Source organism: Nipponia nippon, unplaced genomic scaffold, assembly GCF_047370975.1.
Source record: "Nipponia nippon isolate SJK-2023a ecotype South Korea unplaced genomic scaffold, ASM4737097v1 scaffold_5, whole genome shotgun sequence".
Taxonomy (NCBI): domain Eukaryota; kingdom Metazoa; phylum Chordata; class Aves; order Pelecaniformes; family Threskiornithidae; genus Nipponia; species Nipponia nippon.
This window is the reverse complement of record NW_028262369.1, coordinates 82,682,352-82,698,954: the sequence shown is the minus strand read 5'-3', so window position 1 is coordinate 82,698,954 and position 16,603 is coordinate 82,682,352. Positions and strand designations below refer to the sequence as shown.

Genomic DNA, 16,603 nt, shown 5'->3' with positions numbered 1-16,603 from the left:
GGGCGGGGCGGGGGATGGCCAATGGAAAGGCGGGAGGGAGGGAGGCCGGGCTGAGCCTAGCGGCGGCCCGTAGGTGGACAGGATGTGACGTACGGTAGCGGAGGGGCGCTTCAGGGCCGGGGCGGCAGCGGCCGCACGTGAGTGACGGGGCACGCGCCGCCGTTACCGGCGGGGGAGGGGGGCGGATCCCGGGGGTACCGGCCTCGGCGGGGTCCCGGCCGCAGGGAGGGCTCGGGCGGGGGGAGAGGGGCGGACCCGTGGGGCGGGGACCCCCGGGGGGGCCGGTCCGGTCACCCGCGGGTGGTTCCCGCCGCCCCCGGGGCCAGGCCCGTCGCTCAGGCGCTGTCCCTTCCCCTGGCCGCAGGAGCGATGCCGGTCCCGGAGAGCAGGTCGGTTTTCGAGGCCGCCCAGGACGCCGGCCTCCTGCGTGGGCTGACCCTCCTCACCGGAGCCGCGGCGGATGCGTGGGCCGCCGAGCCGGCACCAGCGAGCCGCGGTGCGTGGGGCTCCGCGGGGGGGGGGGGGTGTTTGGCCACTCTCGTGTCCGCCAGCCCCGAGGCACGAAGTAGGAGCTCTGTCCCCAGCAGGGCTTGGGTGGCCGCCCTGGAGCGGGCGGGCGGGTGGGCTTTCCTCGGTGTCACCCCGGCGTCCCCAGAGCTCCTTCTGCAGCCACGGGGCTCTCCGGGTGCCTGAGGAGAGGCCCAGGAGGCCCCGCTCCTTGCAGTGCAGCTGGGGAGCCGCCTGTGCACAGGCCTTCCTTCTTCTGATAGTAGGAAAAAATTCTTCACCGAAAGGGCAGTCAGGCATCGGAACAGGCTGCCCAGGAAAGTGGTTCAGTCTCCACCCCTGGAGGGATTTAAAAGGCGGGTAGACGTGGTGCTCGAGGACGTGGTTTAGTGGTGGACTTGGCAGTGCTAGGCTAACGGCTGGACTCGATGATCTTAAGGGTCTTTTCCAACCTTAACGATTCTATGATTCTTGCAGAGAAACCTGCAGATGCCAGCAGCGAGGAGAAGGCCCACGGGGTCCCCGAGGTGCCGGAGCGGATGTGCTGCTCGACCTGCGGGCAGGTGTTCAGCAGCCGGGAGGAGCAGGTGAGCGGGGCCGAGCGGCCAGCATGAGGTGGGAGCGGGGCTGGCGGGGCCCTGCTGCCGAGGCTCAGCCCCAGCGTGGTGCAGCCCAGCGCTGGCTGCTTCCCAGAGCTCCACTGCCCGCGTCCTCTTGGGATCTGGCACTCAGATCCTGCATATTATCACTTAAAATGCCATTTACTGCAGCTAAATGGTATGTGCAGCACAGGCCTGTGCCTGTTCAGGTTGACTATTGTGTGGGATGATGCAGAGTCCCAGCATCGGTTCAGCCCTCCAAGTCTGTCACCTCAGACCCTTTGGTGGTGGGGTTTCTGTGGACCACCAAGACCTTGCCAGCTCATACCTCTTTCCTCCACAGACTGAGCACTACCGTCTCGACTGGCACCGCTTCAACCTGAAGCAGCGACTCCTGGGGCGCCGGACGCTGCCGGCAGAAGTGTTTGAGGAGAAGACCCGTGCAGGTGAGGAATGGGGCTGCCCCCAGCGAAGCCCATGGGCCATCAGCGGCCTCGCTGGGGCTGTTCTGGCCAGAGATGGAGCCCCAGCTACCTCTGCCAGCTCCGGGTCCCTTTATTCTGCCCCTCTGGCGTCTCCTGGGGGTCCAGCACTGCTCCTGAGCCCTGCTGACTTGTTACGGGGAGAAGGGGGTGTTCTGCCTGAGCCCTGCCTATGCATACCTGGGGGTCCAGAGCCCCAGATGCCTGTTTCCCCAGCCCACAGCCCCCGTGTGATAGGTAGGGTATTGAACAGAACAGTTCTGGGGCTGTGGGCTGGCCCTTGGAGCCACCTGCAAAGTAGTGGGGAGGCTGTTTGTTAATCTTTGCCCTGCTCCACTGCTCCATTTTTTTTCCCATGCAGGTGATGTTTCCAGTATCTCGGGGTCTGATTCGGAGAGCTCTGATGCGAGCAGTGAGTCAGAGGTGCTGCCTTCTGCCAGCGACAGCCGCGGGACCCCCCAGACTCCCCGCTCCCACAAGGTGCTGCTCCGCAATGAGAAAGGCCAGCTCATCTCCGCCTACCGCTGCGTGCTGGGCATTGGGAAGGCAAGTCACAGCCCAGCTTGTTGGGAGAGGGACCCCCGAGAAGGCGAGTGGCACTAGGGTGTAGACATCCATATGACAGTCCCTCACGTCTTGCAGTGGGAAGGGTGGTCTCTGGTGCTGGGTCAGAGCCCCAGGCTTGCTGGTGGCCTGTTTTTTGGCTCTGGGTTGCTCCCAAAAACCTGCTTCTGGTGCCAGCAGAGGGCCTGGTCTCTGTCCTGGGGGACAGCAAGAGGTGGCAAGGTGATCTCGTGGGTGCTAGCAGGGGTGTCTATGTCTCAGGGTGGCAGTGAGGACCCAGCAGAGCTGACAGCGTCACTGCAGAGCCTCAGCGCGAGCACGTGCTGGGTTGTGCTGATGATGGGCGGCGGGCACTTCGCAGGAGCTGTGTTCCAGGGGTGAGTACAGGGGGACAGAGCTGGGGTTGCACCTCTGGGCAGGGTCAAGTGGAGCTAGGCATTGGCTGGCCATCCCCTCCCTACTCCTCCATCGCAGTGCTTCCCACACCCTGGGCACCCCCAGCTCCTGGGCTTTGCTTGAGAGTTGGCTAAGCCCAGTTGCGCTGCAAGGGAAGTATTAATCTTTAGGGCCCCAGGGGCAAGCTACAAGCCCTCTGGGGTCCCAGGAGGATCAGCTCACCTCCTCTCCATGCATGGAGCCTTGTTGCTGATGCTTGCCCCTTTCTGCAGCCCCCAGGTGCAGGAGCACAAGACCTTCCACCGCTACACAGTGCGAGCCCGTCGGGGCACAGCCCAGGGCCTACGGGACGCCCAGACCCCAGGGTCAGCACCCAGGTCGGCCGGAGCCTCCCTGCGGCGTTACAACGAGGCCGCACTGCTCAAGGTGGGGCTGGACCACAGCAGCGGGCTCTCGGCAGGGAGACGTGGTCATGGCTGGCTCCCTGGGGTGGTACCATACAGCTGCTGGAGGGCGTGGGTGGGGTGTGAGCTCTGGAAGAGGGTCAGGGCCCAACTGAGGCTGCTCTGTCCTGGGTCTGCCCCTGCTCCAGAGCTGCCTGTGCCCACGCAGTGTGCTCAGGACCCCATAGTGCCTCCCCTTCCTCCCCAGGATATTCAGGACCTGCTGGCAGCCTGGGCACAGCACTTGAATGAAGCTCAGCGCATCTTCCTCCGGGCCCCGCGCCACAACCGGGCGCTGCTCTTTGGTGGCAGGAACCCACCCCTCACCCGAGGCGACCCTCGCGTCTGCCACATCCCCCTCAGCACCCGCAGGGCCACCTTGCGAGAGGTGCTGCGAGTCCACGCCACGCTGGCCACCCTGCAGGTGTATGGTGAGTCAGCCCAGCCCTGGTGCCCCAGTGCCTGGGGGTCAGAGCAGACGGAATGACGTGGTCCCTCATGTAATCCCATGTGTGTTAGGGGATGCTGCCCTATGGGGTTGAGGTGCTAGGTCCCCAACCCTCAATCCCTGGAGACATGGGGTGCTCCCTGTCCCCAGGCAATGACAGGAGCACCCTTGCTGCCCAGGGAAGGACACGCCACTGGAGGACATCACTGGGTCCCCCCGGAAGGGCTGGCAGAAGAGGCAGCGGAAAGCAGAGATGGGTCCCCCGCATGAGGACACAAGTGGTGAGTTGAGCCATGGAGCAAGCAGGGGTTCTGGTGTTATGGTGCGGGGGCTGGGTTTGCAGCCCCGTGGCTGGGGAGGCCTGGCACCATGGTGGGAATCTGCAGAGTGTGGCCTCGTGCTGGGCAGGAGAAGGGCAGGGTGTGCTTAGCTGAGAGCCCTGAGTGATTCGTGCTGTGTGTGGGGCCTCAGCCCCTGTCTTATCACCTTCCTCAGCCCCAGAGGAGGAGGACGAAGAGGAGGAGGAAAGCCCTGCAAGGGAACTGGAGACTGTGGAAGTGACACTGGGGACCTTGGACCTCCGGGAGTTTGAAGTGATGCCCAAGCGAAACCGTAAAAGGAGGAAGAAGAGAGACAAGAAGGTGGAGAAAGGTGAGGGGGAAGAACTGACCAGGGACAGTGTAGGAAAGTGTTGGGGAAGGGACTGCTATGCCTGGGACGCAGGCTGGCCCTGGCCCTCTTCCTCAACATGTGCTCCCTGCGCAGGGCCCTGTGCCGAAGATTCGGGATGCTGTGGTAGCCAGTGTGGGCAGCCTGGCCTGGAGCTGGTGACGGAGCTGCAGGGGGAGGCTGGGGCTGAGCCCCTTCCCTGGGGCGATGGAGGTAAGTGGGGTCAGGAACTGGGCCAGGTGGATGCCTACCCTGTTTGCTGGGGGTTTTGCAGTGGGGTGAAGAGCACGTTGTCACGCAGGTGCCCAGAGCAGCTGGGTGCGGGATGGCTGTAGTGAAGCTCTTCGAAAGAGCTGAGTGTGCGGAGCAGTAGCTCTGAACTGGGGGCAGGCAGCATCTGGCTAAGCCGGGTGTGTTGGGGGGATTGGAGTGGGTCTCACCTCAGGAGAGAGGGCTCGGCTGCTGCCAGCAGTGCCCAGCAATGCCATGGCACATTGTCACAGACTCTGAAGGTGCTGGAGATCCTGCAGTGCCCAAATCCAGCTTTAACTGCACCCCGTGGATTTACTGGTCAGACCAGAGCACCACTCTGCCCAGGGAGCCATCAGACTCCCCTCCTGTTCTTCCCTCACAGGAGACCCTCAGACCCAGCTCCGCGACACCTTGTTCACCGCCTGCAAAACAGGGGATGTGGGGACGCTGCGGCACCTCCTGGGCGTGCCAGAGAGTGGGAACTTGCCGGGGGACCACGAGGACGGGGAGGGTGCACAGCCCCTGGATATGCCCCGCTCCCTGCTCAACCAGCCCTTGGATGAGCACGGCTGCACCCTGCTTCATGTGGCAGCGCGCGCGGGGAAGGCTGAGGCTGTGTGCCTGCTGCTGGAGGCGGGGGCGGACCCTGCCCTCAGGTATGGCCACAGGGTGCCCAGCGGTTGATGAGCACAGCTCCGCTGTGGGAGCCCAGCAACCCAGTCCTGTCTCGGCCACGGGAGACTGGTGCCAGCTTTGTCCTGGGACAGCCAGGGTTGGTCTCTACCAACTGGGATGTTTGGGTTTGTTACGGGAGGCCTGAGAGCTGAACCACTGTTCTCTCGCACAGCGGCAGACGGGCACTGCCCCAAAGTGCTCCCAGGTTTATTGGTAGGCAGTTCAGAGGGTAGGGATGAGACCACCCTTTGCAGGGCATTTGAGATGCAAGAAGGGGAGGATTTGGGGGATTCTGGTGCAGGGATAAGCAACTTCCCTCTCCTTGGCTGCGATACCCTGGCCTGCAGTACCCATTGCACAACTCTGGGGAGTCGCTGGGCTCACAGGCAGTAAGATGGCAGGGTGAGCTGGTCTTGTCTCGCAGAGACGGGCAGGAGAGGACCCCCTACTGCGTCTCTGCTGACAAACTGACCCGCAATGCCTTCCGCAAGTTCATGGTGAACCATCCAGACAAGTACGACTACAGCCGTGCCCAGGTGGGTGCCTGCCCGCTGCCCTCGCCTTCTGAGGGCTGGGGGATCCCGGAGCAAAGCACCCCTCACCCACTTATGCTGTTGCCCCTGGCTCAGTGGGAGATGCTGACTGCCCTCTGCCCCCAGGTGCCAGGGCCCCTGACGCAGGAGATGGAGGCCAAGAAGCTGGAGAAGAAGCGGGCACAGAAAGCCCAGCGGAAGCAGCGGGAGCAGGCACAGAGGGAGGAGCGGCAACGCTGGGAGCAGGAGCAGGGAGAGAAGCAGCGGTTCGCAGCCCTGTCCGACACGGAGAAGGTGAGGCTGTGCATGGGGAAGGGGATCCACCCCGGCTGGGGCAGTGCAGATGCAGTGGGCTCTGGGCACAGCAGCTGCCGGGGCTGGGGGGCTGAGCTGTCTCTCTGGTCCCCAGAGGGCCCTGGCTGCCGAGTGGAGGCTGGCTGCGCAGCTGCAGGACGCCGGCACAGCTCTTGCCAACATCAGGTAACAGCCCTGGCAGCACGGCTCTGCAGACAAACTCTCCCGTGTGAGCACAGCTGTCCCCTGCCCTTCTTGCTCCAGTTTTCATTTCCAGTCTAAAGCTATTCCTGTCCACTCGATTCCCAGCAGTGCCTGTCTAAAAGCTTTCTCTCTCTCTTCTCCTGCCCCCCTGAAATACTTTGGAAAGGACAACTTGGTCCGCTTGCAGCCAGATCTACGGCAAGCCAATCCCCCAGCCACCCCTGTGCCCCTCACCCTGCATCCCACGTCCCTTCCCTGTGCCACCCCACAGGCTTGTGGGCAGCCAGCCCTGCCCAAGGTGATCTGGGCAGGGGCTTTACAGCCCCCTGTGGGGCCAAATTCCCCCACATTCAGCCTGCCTTAAAGTGCCTCACCCCACACAGCGTTGCCTCCTGGGAGCACATCCTGGCCGGGCTGCTGGGTGAGCCCCGTAGGACCAGAGGAGCCCCAGCTCCCTCATGCTGCTGCTGTCTCACGTCACAGCCCAGGCAGTGAATCCTCTGCTCCTCTAACCCTCTTGCGAGTGTCCCCTTCGCTTAGGGCCACCTCTGCTCTTTCCTGCAGTCGCTGCTGGCATTGCGGAGAGTCCCTGCTGGGCCGGATCCCTTTCCATTACCTCGACTTCTCCTTCTGCTCCACGGCCTGCCTGCAAACCCACCGCCGGGCCCGGGCCAGCCACATGTGAGGCTGAGGACTGCTGCCGCCTGCCAAGGACCAACGTGGTGGAGACATGACTGAGCACTGGCTGTGCAGCGATGGAGAGCCTGTGGAGCAGCGCTGGTCAGAGGGACTGAGCTGGTCATGTGACTCTCGAAGGCAACTCTGGCAAGGCTTGGGGCAAGAATGTCACTCCAGGTGGTGACTCTGGGGACATTACAACCAGGAGGTCCCTACGTACTAGTGTGAGGGGCCAGGACTGCTACGTGCTTCCAGCTGGTGGGTCCTAGCGGCCGGCTTTTCTCATGGCTACCTCGTAGGCTGCTGCCCATGGCGGTGGGACAGATCCTGACCTATCCGGACCCCGCAGCCCTGAGCTGCCTGTGGGCACCCTCTGGGCTGTGCTTTGCCCTCTCCTCTCCTGGATGACATTGATGTCTCGGCTGTATCATGTTAGCAACTACCTCCTCTGCCTGCATTGTCAATAAAGAGGTGCCTTGACCCCCTAGGTGTGGGGGGCGTCAGCATGAGCACTGGAATTATTTGGGATTAACATGCAAAACAAGCTCAATTCTGAGCCCCTTTCTCCTTAGCACAGACCCTGCCTGTCCCCAGAGGAGGGCAGGAGCTCTGGATGTCCGTGCCAGGACGTGTGCCCCTTTCCTAGGGCCCTGCAGCCCCTCCGCTGGCCCCTGTGCCTCACCAGCCCCGCCCCCCCCCCCCGCCATTTCTGCAGCCCCAGCCAGAAGCGATGCCAGTGCCCAGCAGCCCTGCGTTTATTCTGTGCCCGTGCTGCTGTGGCTGAGGGTCCTGTTGAAAAGGGGTCGGTCGAGGAAGAGCAGGAAGGGGTCGGGGGGTGCCCCCTCCAGCTCCAGCACTGTGATGTTGTTGGGGCGGCCAACATGCAGCACCGAGCCGGGCACAAAGAGGGTCTGCTGGGGTCCGCGGCGGGGCCAGTACCGGCCCAGGTTGAAGCCGTTTATCCACAGTTGGCCCTGGAAGATGGGAGACAGGACTGGGCTGTGCCCCTCTCTGCCCTCACCCCCTCTCCTGGCTATGCACTGCCTTACCTTGCTCCAACCTGGGAACTTCACGAAGGTGTCCCAGGCGATGCCAGGGGTCTCAAAGGTCCCAGTGTAGAAGGCTGGCCCTGCTCTGCCCCCGCTGCTTGATTTTGGCAGGGCAGCGTGTGGCCAGCCCTGCTGGATGGCGGTGTCTATGGCCAGAGGGTAGATCAGCCAGTTGCTGAGAGGGCTGGAGTCCAAGGAGAGGTTCCCCAGCAAGCCCTGAGATGGAGCAGAAGGGAAAATGAGGCAGCAGGGTCTGCTGTGGGCAGGAGGATGGTTGGCTTCCCCAGGACATGTCCCCCTCGCAGCAGTGAAGGTGGGATGGGATCCCCTCTGAGGGGCTGTGCTGCCCTGGCTGCCATGGCAGCCTAAAGTGGGAGAGAGGGGTGCCGATCTCACAGCCTCATCCTGGTCCTGGCAGGTTTGCCAGGGGTGGTGTGAGACTAAGCAGGGAGCAGGTCTGGGGTGGCCCTGTCATGAGTGGCAGGAGAGGGGGTGTTTGGCCACGCGAGTGGCCAGGCCATCCCCTCCAGAGTCCCAGGGCCCTCTCCCCTCACCTTGAAGTCACTGATGTTGGCCCCGAAGCTGATCCTGCCCATGTTCTCCAGGAGCACGTCCAGGGTGTCCCCTGCCCTGCCCGTCACACGCAGCGTTGTCTGCCCGTCCCGCTCCAGTGTCCCCTGGTACTCCTGCAGCCACAGGGTCAGCGCTGCCACCCCATGCCCAGATCCCACCGCCCTGAACGCTGCCAGCAGCCTGCCAGCCTAGCATCCCACTGCCGACCCCCCAGAGCCAGCCCAGGGCTGCCCAAAGGGGGCAAATTCAGGCCAGAGGGCTACCCCACAAGGGCTCAGTGTGGTTCTCAGCACCCTGGCTGTCCCTGAGACCCTGGCATGGCATGGCCCCGCTGCCGCAGGTCCCTCGGCCCTCCCGAGCGCTGGGCCAGGGATGGGTGCATTCCCGCAGCCTCACCTGCTGCAGCATCACGTAGCCACGGTCGCAGATGCTGTGGGGAGGAGCGCCCAGCGTGGCTGGGTCCAGGACGTCCCGGGGCAGCTGTGTGCGGTACACCACAAAGCCGTGGGTCTGCAGGACACAGTGGAGCGGCACAGAAAGGGAAACAGGGCTGGAGACAAGCTCTGCTCCTCCACCCCGGAGACAGGGCAGACAAGCCTAGGAGCGTGTCCCCCAGTGTCCCCCACTGCACCCAGCCCCTTACCTGCTTTATGGCCTCAAAGGTGAGAGGGAACTGGCTCTGGATGGGCCCGAAGGGGCACAGCACGTCCAAGACATCCAGGAGGTCGGCATACTGCAAAGAGAGGAACAGGCAGCCGGGTAGTGCCAGGCAGGGGCAGCACAGCCCTGGGGACAGGCACTCACCTTCTGCAGGGCCACCCAGCCGTAGGCGTACTTGGGGGTGGCGGGTGGCATCGGACCGACTGGCAGGGGCTGGAACTGAACAGCAAACTGTAAGCTGCCCCCCGGGGCACGCAGGGAGATGTCCTCTGCCCTGCCAGGTCCCTCTGTGTCCCCCTCTTTCCTGGCACTGGCAGCGGTGCCCAGTGCTGTCCCCCTCCGCCTGCCAAGCTCAGCACCTTGCTAATGACTGTGCGGATGGCAAACAGCTTGTCAGTAGGGTCTCCTGCTTCCGAGAGGGGAGCATCATAGTCGTAGCTGGTGGTCACTGGTTTGTACTGGTCCTTGAAGTCAGCACCTGGCCGGGGAAGCGATGGGAGCTGGAGGAAGGGGCTCTGGCAGAGTCCAGGGTGTGGAACCCAGCCCCAGGCTGGCTGCAATGCAATGGGGGGCACGACCCAGACTGGGAGCCCCTGCCTGGGGACAAAAGGAGTCCCCAGGGAGGGACAAGCTTGGGTTCAGGGGCCCTTGGGTATGTGTCAGCCTGCCCTGTGGGGCAGAACAGGAGCCTGAAGCAGGCTCTTCGGGGATGGCCAAGGAAAGCTCCCCAGCTCCGCAGTGTGCCCCCCCTCCCCAGGGCAGGGCCCTACTCACCGCTCCAGTAGGCGAAGTTCGTCCCCCCATGGAACATGTACCTATGGGACACCCCAGAGAGCCCTGTCAGCACCCCCACAGACCCAGCGGGGGCTCACCAGGCTCTGCCCCTTCCTTGCTGCACCCGCAGTCCCAGCCCTGCCTGCCTCCCCCGCCCGAGCCCTGCCGGACAAAGGTGAGTGGCGATGCCCACGCCAATGCTGGCAGATGGGAGGGCATCGTCCCCCCAGGCTGTGCCCCCCACCAGCTGACTACTTGCATGTTGACGCTGGCTCCCAGCTGCAGCATGTCCTCCAGCCCCCGGGCCACCCGCGCCGGGCTGGTGCTGGCGTGTGCCTCCCCCCAGTAGTCCAGCCAGCCCGTGTAGTACTCGGAGTTCACCTGGGGGAGAAAGGGACTGTCACCTGCCCGGAGCTGGGACTTCTGGCACCCCTCTGTCAGCCACATCCCCCCTGCTCACTTGCAGCCTGGCCCTGGCAGCCCTTTTTGCCTCACCCCCCCCCAGCCCCTCTGCCTCCCCAAAGCCATCGTGGATCATTCCCCGCAACGGCACCCATGCCAAGCTCACCAGGGGCCCCTTCGGCTCAACCCGGCGCTGGGCACCAAATGCCTCCGTCACATTGGAGCCTGCAGAGATGGTGGGAGGGAGGTTGGAGCAGGACAGAGCTGGGACCCCCATCCCCTCTCCTCCTCCTCCTCCCCCACAGGGGTACCTGGCCCAAAGTCAACGGTGGCGTAGAGCCCCTGCAGCGTGCCACAGCGCAGCTCCTCCTCCCGCGTGCTGTCGGTAGTGAAGAGCAGCACCTCGCTCCCCAGCAGTGCCCGGAAGGAGCCCAGCAGGTGCCGCAGGTACTCGTAGTCACAGGCGTAGTAGCTCCCGTATTCGTTCTCCACCTGCGAGTGGGGCAGGGGCCAGCACCCAGCGTGCACATGGCAGGGCTGCAGCCAGGTCCCACCATGCACTGGGATGAGCACCCAGCTCCCCCCTTCCCTCCCGACAATCATTAGATGTTGTGACAGCCCCCAGGGGCGTCCCAAGACTGACCTTCCAGCCCCACTATGACCCCCAGCTCTGCCAGCGTCCCTCAAACCACAACCCGGGTGGTGGCAGGTACCCCAGAGTCCCAGCCCTTGGATTTAAACCCAGGTCCAGAAGTCGGGAGGGATTTATCTAAGAGCTGTGCCGGATGAGGGCATGGGGTAGGGGGTACAGGTGGCGTTTTGGGGCACATCCAAAGACGACCTAGAGCAGGGCACGGGGCCAGGTCTGACAGCACCCTACCTGCACGCTGATGATGTTCCCCCCATGCTGGTACAGGCGTGGCTTGATCTTGGGTAGCAGGACATGGAGCCAGGAGTCCACAGCTTCCAGGTAGGCTGGGGAGAGAGAGGGCAGCTCAGCCTTGCTGCAGCGTCCACCCCAGCCCGCCCGCAGCCAGCCCTGCCAGGAGGAGGATGGAGCAGACGGGGCAGAGCCAAGCACGGTGGGGAAGGGGAGATGGAGGACGAACTATGGCGCTCCCAAAAGATGGAGAAGAGGATGGGAGAGACCACACAGTGGGCTGGCGGGTGTGTGGAGAGAGACCGGTGTGCCGGGACTGGCACCAGGCTGTAAGGACACGGTGGCCAGAGCCCCGTGCCGAGGCTTACCGGGGTTGGAGGAGCGCAGGACGATGTCTGGTTTCCACAGCAGCCAGGCGGGCAGGCCACCCTGGAGAAACACCCACAGCCAAGAGGGAGGCAGAGAAACTGCTCAGCAGCCCGGGCTGGCACACAGCCGAAACCAGGCCAGGGCAAGGCTAATGCTCGGCACTGGAGTGGCACGCGCCCCGCAGAGTGGCAGCCTGGGCATGGCTGGCACGGCACCAGGGTCAGCGTGCCAGCCAGAAGGGCCAGCCCCGCTGTGCCCTTCCCAGGCCACCCACAACCCCTCCGTCCCAGGTCTGGGGGCTGGGGCTCACCATCTCCCACTCCGCACAGATGTAGGGCCCCGGCCGCAGGATCACCAGAAGCCCCAGCTCGGCTGTCAGGTCCAGGAAGGCTTCCACATCCCGGTCCCCAGCAAAGTCATAAACCCCTGGCAGCGGCTCGTGGTAGTTCCAGGGGACGTAGCTGGGGCGAGAGGGGAGATTGGCACGCGGGGGCTAAGGGCACCCTGGCACAACGGGGAACCCTCCCACAGGCCAATCCCTCTGCTCCTGGGAACTGGCCTCCAGCCTGGGCTGAGGGTGGCAACTGGGGCTGGACTGGGACTAGCCGAGGCTCATGCTGGTGTCTGGCAGGGGTGTTCTGGGGATCACAGTCAGCCCAGTGCAAGGGCTGGTCCCTGCTCCCTGTGATCAAATCACCCTTGCCTCTGTCCCTGCTCCAGGGACCCCAGAGACCCCGAGGGGCTGCCCCCATTGCTTACACCTGCACGGCACTGAGCCCGCTCATGTACACCTTGAGGAGCCGGTCTCTCCAGGCGGGGCGTGGGATGCGGGCGTAGTGGATGCTGCCCGAGATGTAGCGGAAAGGGGCACCATCCTTGCGGAAGCAGTCCTCCTCGTAATCCAGCTGGAAGGAGCGGTCCAGGGGGGAGGCCTGCGGGAGAGGGGCAGTGCTGGGGGGGCTGCAGACCCTCCCCAAGCCCAGCCACCCCCTCCCATGGTCCCTGGGACAGGGACTGAGGTGGGCTGGTTCCTGGGGGAGACCCTCCCCATCCTCGGTGCTGGGACAAGGCAGGTACCACGCTGTCCCAGGAGAGCAGGAGGGACAAGCAGGGCAGCCGTTTGCACCATCTGATAGCCCCCCCCTCGCTAATCAAACACCCTGCGGCTGAGCTGGTGGCATTTTGGGGGACGGGTGCTGCTGGGGATGGGTGCTGGGAGGGCAGGCAGGGAGCTGGGAGCGCAAGCGGGACACTGGGGCGGGACACGGGCTGCAGAAGAAGGCAGCCATAGCAGGAAGAGCAGGGACGGAGGGGAGGAAAGCAAGGCAGATCCCACAGCCGTCCCACCGGATCCTTTGCAGCTCAGCCCCGCGCGCTTCTCCCAACTTTCCACCCGTGTTTGCTAACCTGTGTGTGCAGGAGCCCCACTGCCAGCAGCAGGGCGAGAGCCAGCAGCCCCATCCTCGCTGGGCGCTCGGCAGGCCCAGGATGGGGGACGAAGAGGGACGTGGACACTGCCATCACATGATCCTTCTCTGCCAGCGCCGGGCGCTTCCTCCGGGTCCGAAGTGCAGGCAGCTGGAACAGCAGCACAGCTTGGAAGGGGGAGCGTGGGATAGGGGGTGGGCAGCTCTGGCCCCCCGCGCCTGGGCCAGCCACACATCATCCCCCTCGAAGCCCACCCAGCATGGGATGCAGGCAGCACGTCACCGCCCGAGCCAGCGGAGACATCCCCGGTGCCCCCCGGGGTGGCGGGTGACACACGTGAGGGACAAGGAGCCTCATAACAGTGTCACCACCAGACAAAACACCTCCAAGGGAGCTGAGCCCACTTGTTTCATCGGAAAGGTGGTGATGGAAACCTCGGTTATAGCTGCGGTGGGGGGGATGCTGCTGCTGCTGCCTGAAGGAAAGGAAAACGTCCCTGGACCGAGGGCTGGAGACTGGTGACACAGCTGGTGACAGAGCTGGTGACAGAGGTGCCGGGGAGGTGCTGCAAGGGTGATGCCCTCGGGGACGAGCCCTGTTGGGGTGGCCTCGCCATCTCTGCCCCCTGCACCGCCGACCCGCCCGCCCGCCGGGGGCTTGGCTCACCGGGGCCAGCTGCAGGGAGCGGCGGGGCTGCGGGGAGCCGCTGCCACCGCTGGCGGCCGGGGGATGCCACCGCGCCGGGGACACGGCGTTCCGCCCCGGTCACAATGCGGGGCGAGCCCGGGGCTCGGCGCTGCCCCCCCGCCCCGCCCCGCTCCGCCCCGCTCCCCTCCGCTCCCCTCCGCTCGCCGCCCGCCCGCTCCGGAGGGGGGTGCGCGATCCGCGCCGCGGCGGCGGCACCGGCGACCGGGAAGGCTGCAGCGCCCCGCCCGGTGCGTGACGTGGCGGGTGACGCAATGGGTGACGCGCGGCGGCGGGCGATGACGCGGGGGGGCGATGGGGCAGGCGCTGTGCGTCTGCTCCCGCGGCACCGTCAGCCTGGGGGGCGTGCGGTACCTCCTGCTCCACCGCCTGGCAGAGGGGTCCGCGGGGGACCGGGGCACGGGGGGGACCACGGGCACGGGGGGTGCTTGGGCATAAGGGGTGCTCGGGCATGGGGGTGCTCGGGCATCGGGGGTGCTTGTGCGTGGGGGGGATGCTTAGGCACGGAGGTGATGCTGGGGCACGGGGATGCTTGGGCACGGGGAGATGCTTGGGCATGGGGGTGCTTGTGGATGGGGGCTGCTCGGCCGTGGGGGGAATGCTCGGGCGTGGAAGTGATGCTGAGACACGGGGTGATGCTCAGGCATGGGGGATGTTCGGGCACGGGGGGATGCTCGGACATGGGGGTGATGCTCAGGCATAGGGGATGCTCGGGCATGGGGGGATGCTCAGGCGTGGGGGGGTATGCTTGGGTGTGCGTGGGATGCTCAGGCGTGGGGGGGAGATGCTTGAGCATAGGGGGTGCTTGTGCATGGAGGAGGATTCTCATGCTGGGTGGCAGGGGTCGGTCGTGCCCAGGAGTAGGTGCTTGGACCCATGGGAGTGGGAGCGATTGGATCAGTGGGGTTGTTCATGCAGAGGGGAGATGCTTTGGGTGCCTGGCAGGTGCCCCCAAGGTGGGGGGAACATGCATGCCTGGGGGGTTCCCATGGAGAGGGGTGCAGGGACCCGCTGCCCTCTGCCCCCCTCTGCCGGGTGCTCACTGTTGAGGCTGGGCACAAGGCCCCGACGCGGGCGCTGCAGCGGTGGGACACCCAGCCCACACCGCACTCGGCTCCTCGCAGGGGCTTCAGCTACGTGGACCTGGTGGAGGGGCTGCGGGACGGGCGCTTCTATGCCCTGAAGCGCATCCTGTGCCATGACAAGGAGGACCGCCAGGCTGCCCTGCACGAGGTGAAGATGCATGGCCTCTTCGACCACCCCAACATCCTGCGTCTGGAGGCCCACTGCATAGTGGAGAAGGGCGCCAAGCATGAAGCCTGGCTCCTCCTACCCTACGTGAAGGTGAGAGGGGCTCCCCCGGTCACCCCCACCCCCTTGCCGCTGGGAAACGGCAGTGGCGACCGGCTGCTTGCGTTTGCCAGGGGGGGACCCTCTGGAGCGAGGTGGAAGCATTGCAAAAGAAAGGGACCTTCATGCCAGAGCAGCGGATCCTCCTCATCCTCCATGGCATCTGCCGTGGGCTGCAAGCCATCCACAGCAAGGGCTACGCGCACAGGTGGGGGGCTGGCAGCCCCAGTTGGGGGGGGGGTTGGCAGGGGGCCCAGCGGGCTCTCGGTGACGTCCATCCCCACAGGGACCTCAAGCCCACCAACGTGCTGCTGGATGAGGATGACCGGCCCGTGCTGATGGACCTGGGCTCCATGAACCGAGCTCGCATCGAAGTCAACAGCTCTCGGGAGGCCATGGCCGTGCAGGTGGGTGCCCTGAGACATCACTCCACCAGCCCATCCCTGCCCTGAGCCCTTCATCCCCACCCTCACCCTCCTCTCTGCAGGACTGGGCTGCCCAGCGCTGCACCATCTCCTACCGTGCCCCCGAGCTCTTCACGGTGCCGAGCCAGTGCGTCATAGACGAGCGCACAGATATCTGGGTAAGGATCCAGCCCCCCGGCCCCCAGCCCCCTGCCGCAGGGCTATGCTGACCCCGCCACGCTCCAGTCCCTAGGCTGCGTGCTGTACTGCATGATGTTTGGGGAGGGCCCCTTCGACGCCATCTTCCAGAAGGGTGACAGCGTGGCTCTGGCCGTGCAGAACCCCATCACTGTGCCTCCCACGACCAGGTGAGGGGCTGGGGAGGGCGACCCTGCCCCCAGGCAGCCCCCTGTGCTGTGCACCGTGCAGACCCCCCGCCCTCGCTGTCTTTCCTCCAGGTACTCGGCTGCCTTGCAGCGCCTGCTCTTCTCCATGATGACACTGAACCCCCAGGAGCGACCCAGCATAAATGAAGTCCTCCACCAGCTGGAGGGGCTGCAGCCAGCGCCGGTGGGCCAGGACACCACACAAATCTGAGCCCGTCCCAGCCCGCGGCAGCGATGCACCCTGAGGATGAACTGGGGGAACAGCGGCTGCCCTTGTCCCTGCTCCCCCGTGGAGCCATTGCAGAGGGGATTGCTGCATTCGGGGAGAGCTGCTGCTCTGTGCCGAAGGCGTGTTGGGTTTGGCGTGTTCTGGATGCTGCTGCCTGGGACTTGGTCTGTGCCCCCGAACTGTGGACGTGTGACCTGCTGCTAAGCACGGGGCCCTCACCAGCCGCTGCCTCCCTTGGGGGTTGCAGAAGAGGATGCTGTGGGACCCCCCAGGTGATGGCAGCTGTGGCCCTGCAGCTCTGTGCCCCAGGAGGGTCACTCCTGCCCGGGGCAGAGCCGCAGTCCAGGTCCCAGTGCAGTGCTGGAGCAAGGTAGGGGGGGACCTGGCCCCCGCTCCGCCGCTGCTCTCGGCGCCAGCGTTGCCTTGTGTTGGAGTAAAAGTTGTTCTTGCGGAGGTGTGGACGTGTCCCTGTCTGCAGGAAGGGGGTCCCACCGGGGGCACGAGGAGAGCAGGGCACGCTGTCTGGGTTGAGCAGCCAAGCGTTGCCGGAGGGGAAGAGCAGCAGAGGACAGCCGTGGTGCAGCAGCACAGCCGGAGCATTAGCAATAAGCAAGGAAAGTTAATCCCTGGCCCCAGTGCGCTCCTAATGG

General features: G+C 65.1%; 3 protein-coding genes across 8 annotated transcripts; 2 read left to right on the top strand and 1 right to left on the bottom strand.

The window, feature by feature from the left end:
• Positions 1-61: 61 nt before the first annotated feature.
• ANKZF1 (ankyrin repeat and zinc finger peptidyl tRNA hydrolase 1) lies at positions 62-7,247 on the top strand. Of its 4 annotated transcripts, none has more exons than XM_087730930.1 (16): positions 62-137; positions 365-496; positions 985-1,094; positions 1,450-1,552; positions 1,950-2,134; positions 2,414-2,529; positions 2,821-2,974; positions 3,200-3,422; positions 3,619-3,720; positions 3,935-4,090; positions 4,205-4,321; positions 4,743-5,016; positions 5,460-5,571; positions 5,695-5,862; positions 5,978-6,048; positions 6,631-7,247. In XM_087730930.1, the coding sequence occupies exons 2-16, from the start codon at positions 370-372 to the stop codon at positions 6,749-6,751; spliced, it is 2,139 nt and encodes a 712-aa protein (XP_087587056.1). In that variant the 5' UTR covers positions 62-137; positions 365-369; the 3' UTR covers positions 6,752-7,247. The 4 variants fall into 4 exon arrangements, with proteins under 4 accessions (XP_087587056.1, XP_087587054.1, XP_087587055.1 ...); XM_087730928.1 differs by having other exon boundaries at positions 3,911-4,090; XM_087730929.1 differs by lacking the exon at positions 5,978-6,048 and having other exon boundaries at positions 3,911-4,090.
• Positions 7,248-7,494: 247 nt separating this feature from the next.
• On the bottom strand, positions 7,495-13,800 carry GLB1L (galactosidase beta 1 like). 3 transcript variants are annotated; one of them, XM_087730933.1, is made up of 17 exons: positions 13,314-13,800; positions 12,859-13,029; positions 12,211-12,383; positions 11,762-11,912; positions 11,451-11,511; positions 11,083-11,177; positions 10,514-10,694; positions 10,369-10,427; positions 10,060-10,181; positions 9,801-9,841; positions 9,386-9,504; positions 9,171-9,245; positions 9,010-9,099; positions 8,763-8,876; positions 8,348-8,479; positions 7,794-8,009; positions 7,495-7,718 (listed from the first exon to the last, which is right to left on the bottom strand). In XM_087730933.1, the coding sequence occupies exons 2-17, from the start codon at positions 12,970-12,972 to the stop codon at positions 7,500-7,502; spliced, it is 1,962 nt and encodes a 653-aa protein (XP_087587059.1). In that variant the 5' UTR covers positions 12,973-13,029; positions 13,314-13,800; the 3' UTR covers positions 7,495-7,499. The 3 variants fall into 3 exon arrangements, with proteins under 3 accessions (XP_087587059.1, XP_087587058.1, XP_087587060.1); XM_087730932.1 differs by having other exon boundaries at positions 13,546-13,800; XM_087730934.1 differs by having other exon boundaries at positions 12,243-12,383; positions 12,859-13,800.
• A 59-nt stretch (positions 13,801-13,859) lies between these two features.
• Positions 13,860-16,406, top strand: STK16 (serine/threonine kinase 16). Its single transcript, XM_087730936.1, has 7 exons — positions 13,860-13,964; positions 14,709-14,928; positions 15,009-15,142; positions 15,221-15,341; positions 15,422-15,517; positions 15,585-15,706; positions 15,797-16,406. Exons 1-7 carry the CDS (start codon positions 13,879-13,881, stop codon positions 15,933-15,935), a joined length of 918 nt encoding a protein of 305 aa, XP_087587062.1. The 5' UTR covers positions 13,860-13,878; the 3' UTR covers positions 15,936-16,406.
• Positions 16,407-16,603: the final 197 nt, after the last annotated feature.

What these genes read in the sequence shown, in the direction of transcription:
- ANKZF1 (XM_087730928.1), top strand. Translation starts at nt 370, where the DNA reads ATGCCGGTCCCGGAGAGCAGGTCGGTTTTCGAGGCCGCCCAGGACGCC. An exon ending in TCAGCAGCCGGGAGGAGCAG is followed by an intron (nt 1,095 to 1,449) that starts GTGAGCGGGGCC and finishes TTTCCTCCACAG; the next exon opens with ACTGAGCACTACCGTCTCGA. An exon ending in ACGACTACAGCCGTGCCCAG is followed by an intron (nt 5,572 to 5,694) that starts GTGGGTGCCTGC and finishes CTCTGCCCCCAG; the next exon opens with GTGCCAGGGCCCCTGACGCA.
- GLB1L (XM_087730933.1), bottom strand. Translation starts at nt 12,972, where the DNA reads ATGGCAGTGTCCACGTCCCTCTTCGTCCCCCATCCTGGGCCTGCCGAG. An exon ending in CCTTTGAGGCCATAAAGCAG is followed by an intron (nt 8,877 to 9,009) that starts GTAAGGGGCTGG and finishes TGTGTCCTGCAG; the next exon opens with ACCCACGGCTTTGTGGTGTA. An exon ending in GCTACGTGATGCTGCAGCAG is followed by an intron (nt 8,480 to 8,762) that starts GTGAGGCTGCGG and finishes CTGTGGCTGCAG; the next exon opens with GAGTACCAGGGGACACTGGA.
- STK16 (XM_087730936.1), top strand. Translation starts at nt 13,879, where the DNA reads ATGGGGCAGGCGCTGTGCGTCTGCTCCCGCGGCACCGTCAGCCTGGGG. An exon ending in CTCCACCGCCTGGCAGAGGG is followed by an intron (nt 13,965 to 14,708) that starts GTCCGCGGGGGA and finishes GGCTCCTCGCAG; the next exon opens with GGGCTTCAGCTACGTGGACC. An exon ending in ACGAGCGCACAGATATCTGG is followed by an intron (nt 15,518 to 15,584) that starts GTAAGGATCCAG and finishes GCCACGCTCCAG; the next exon opens with TCCCTAGGCTGCGTGCTGTA.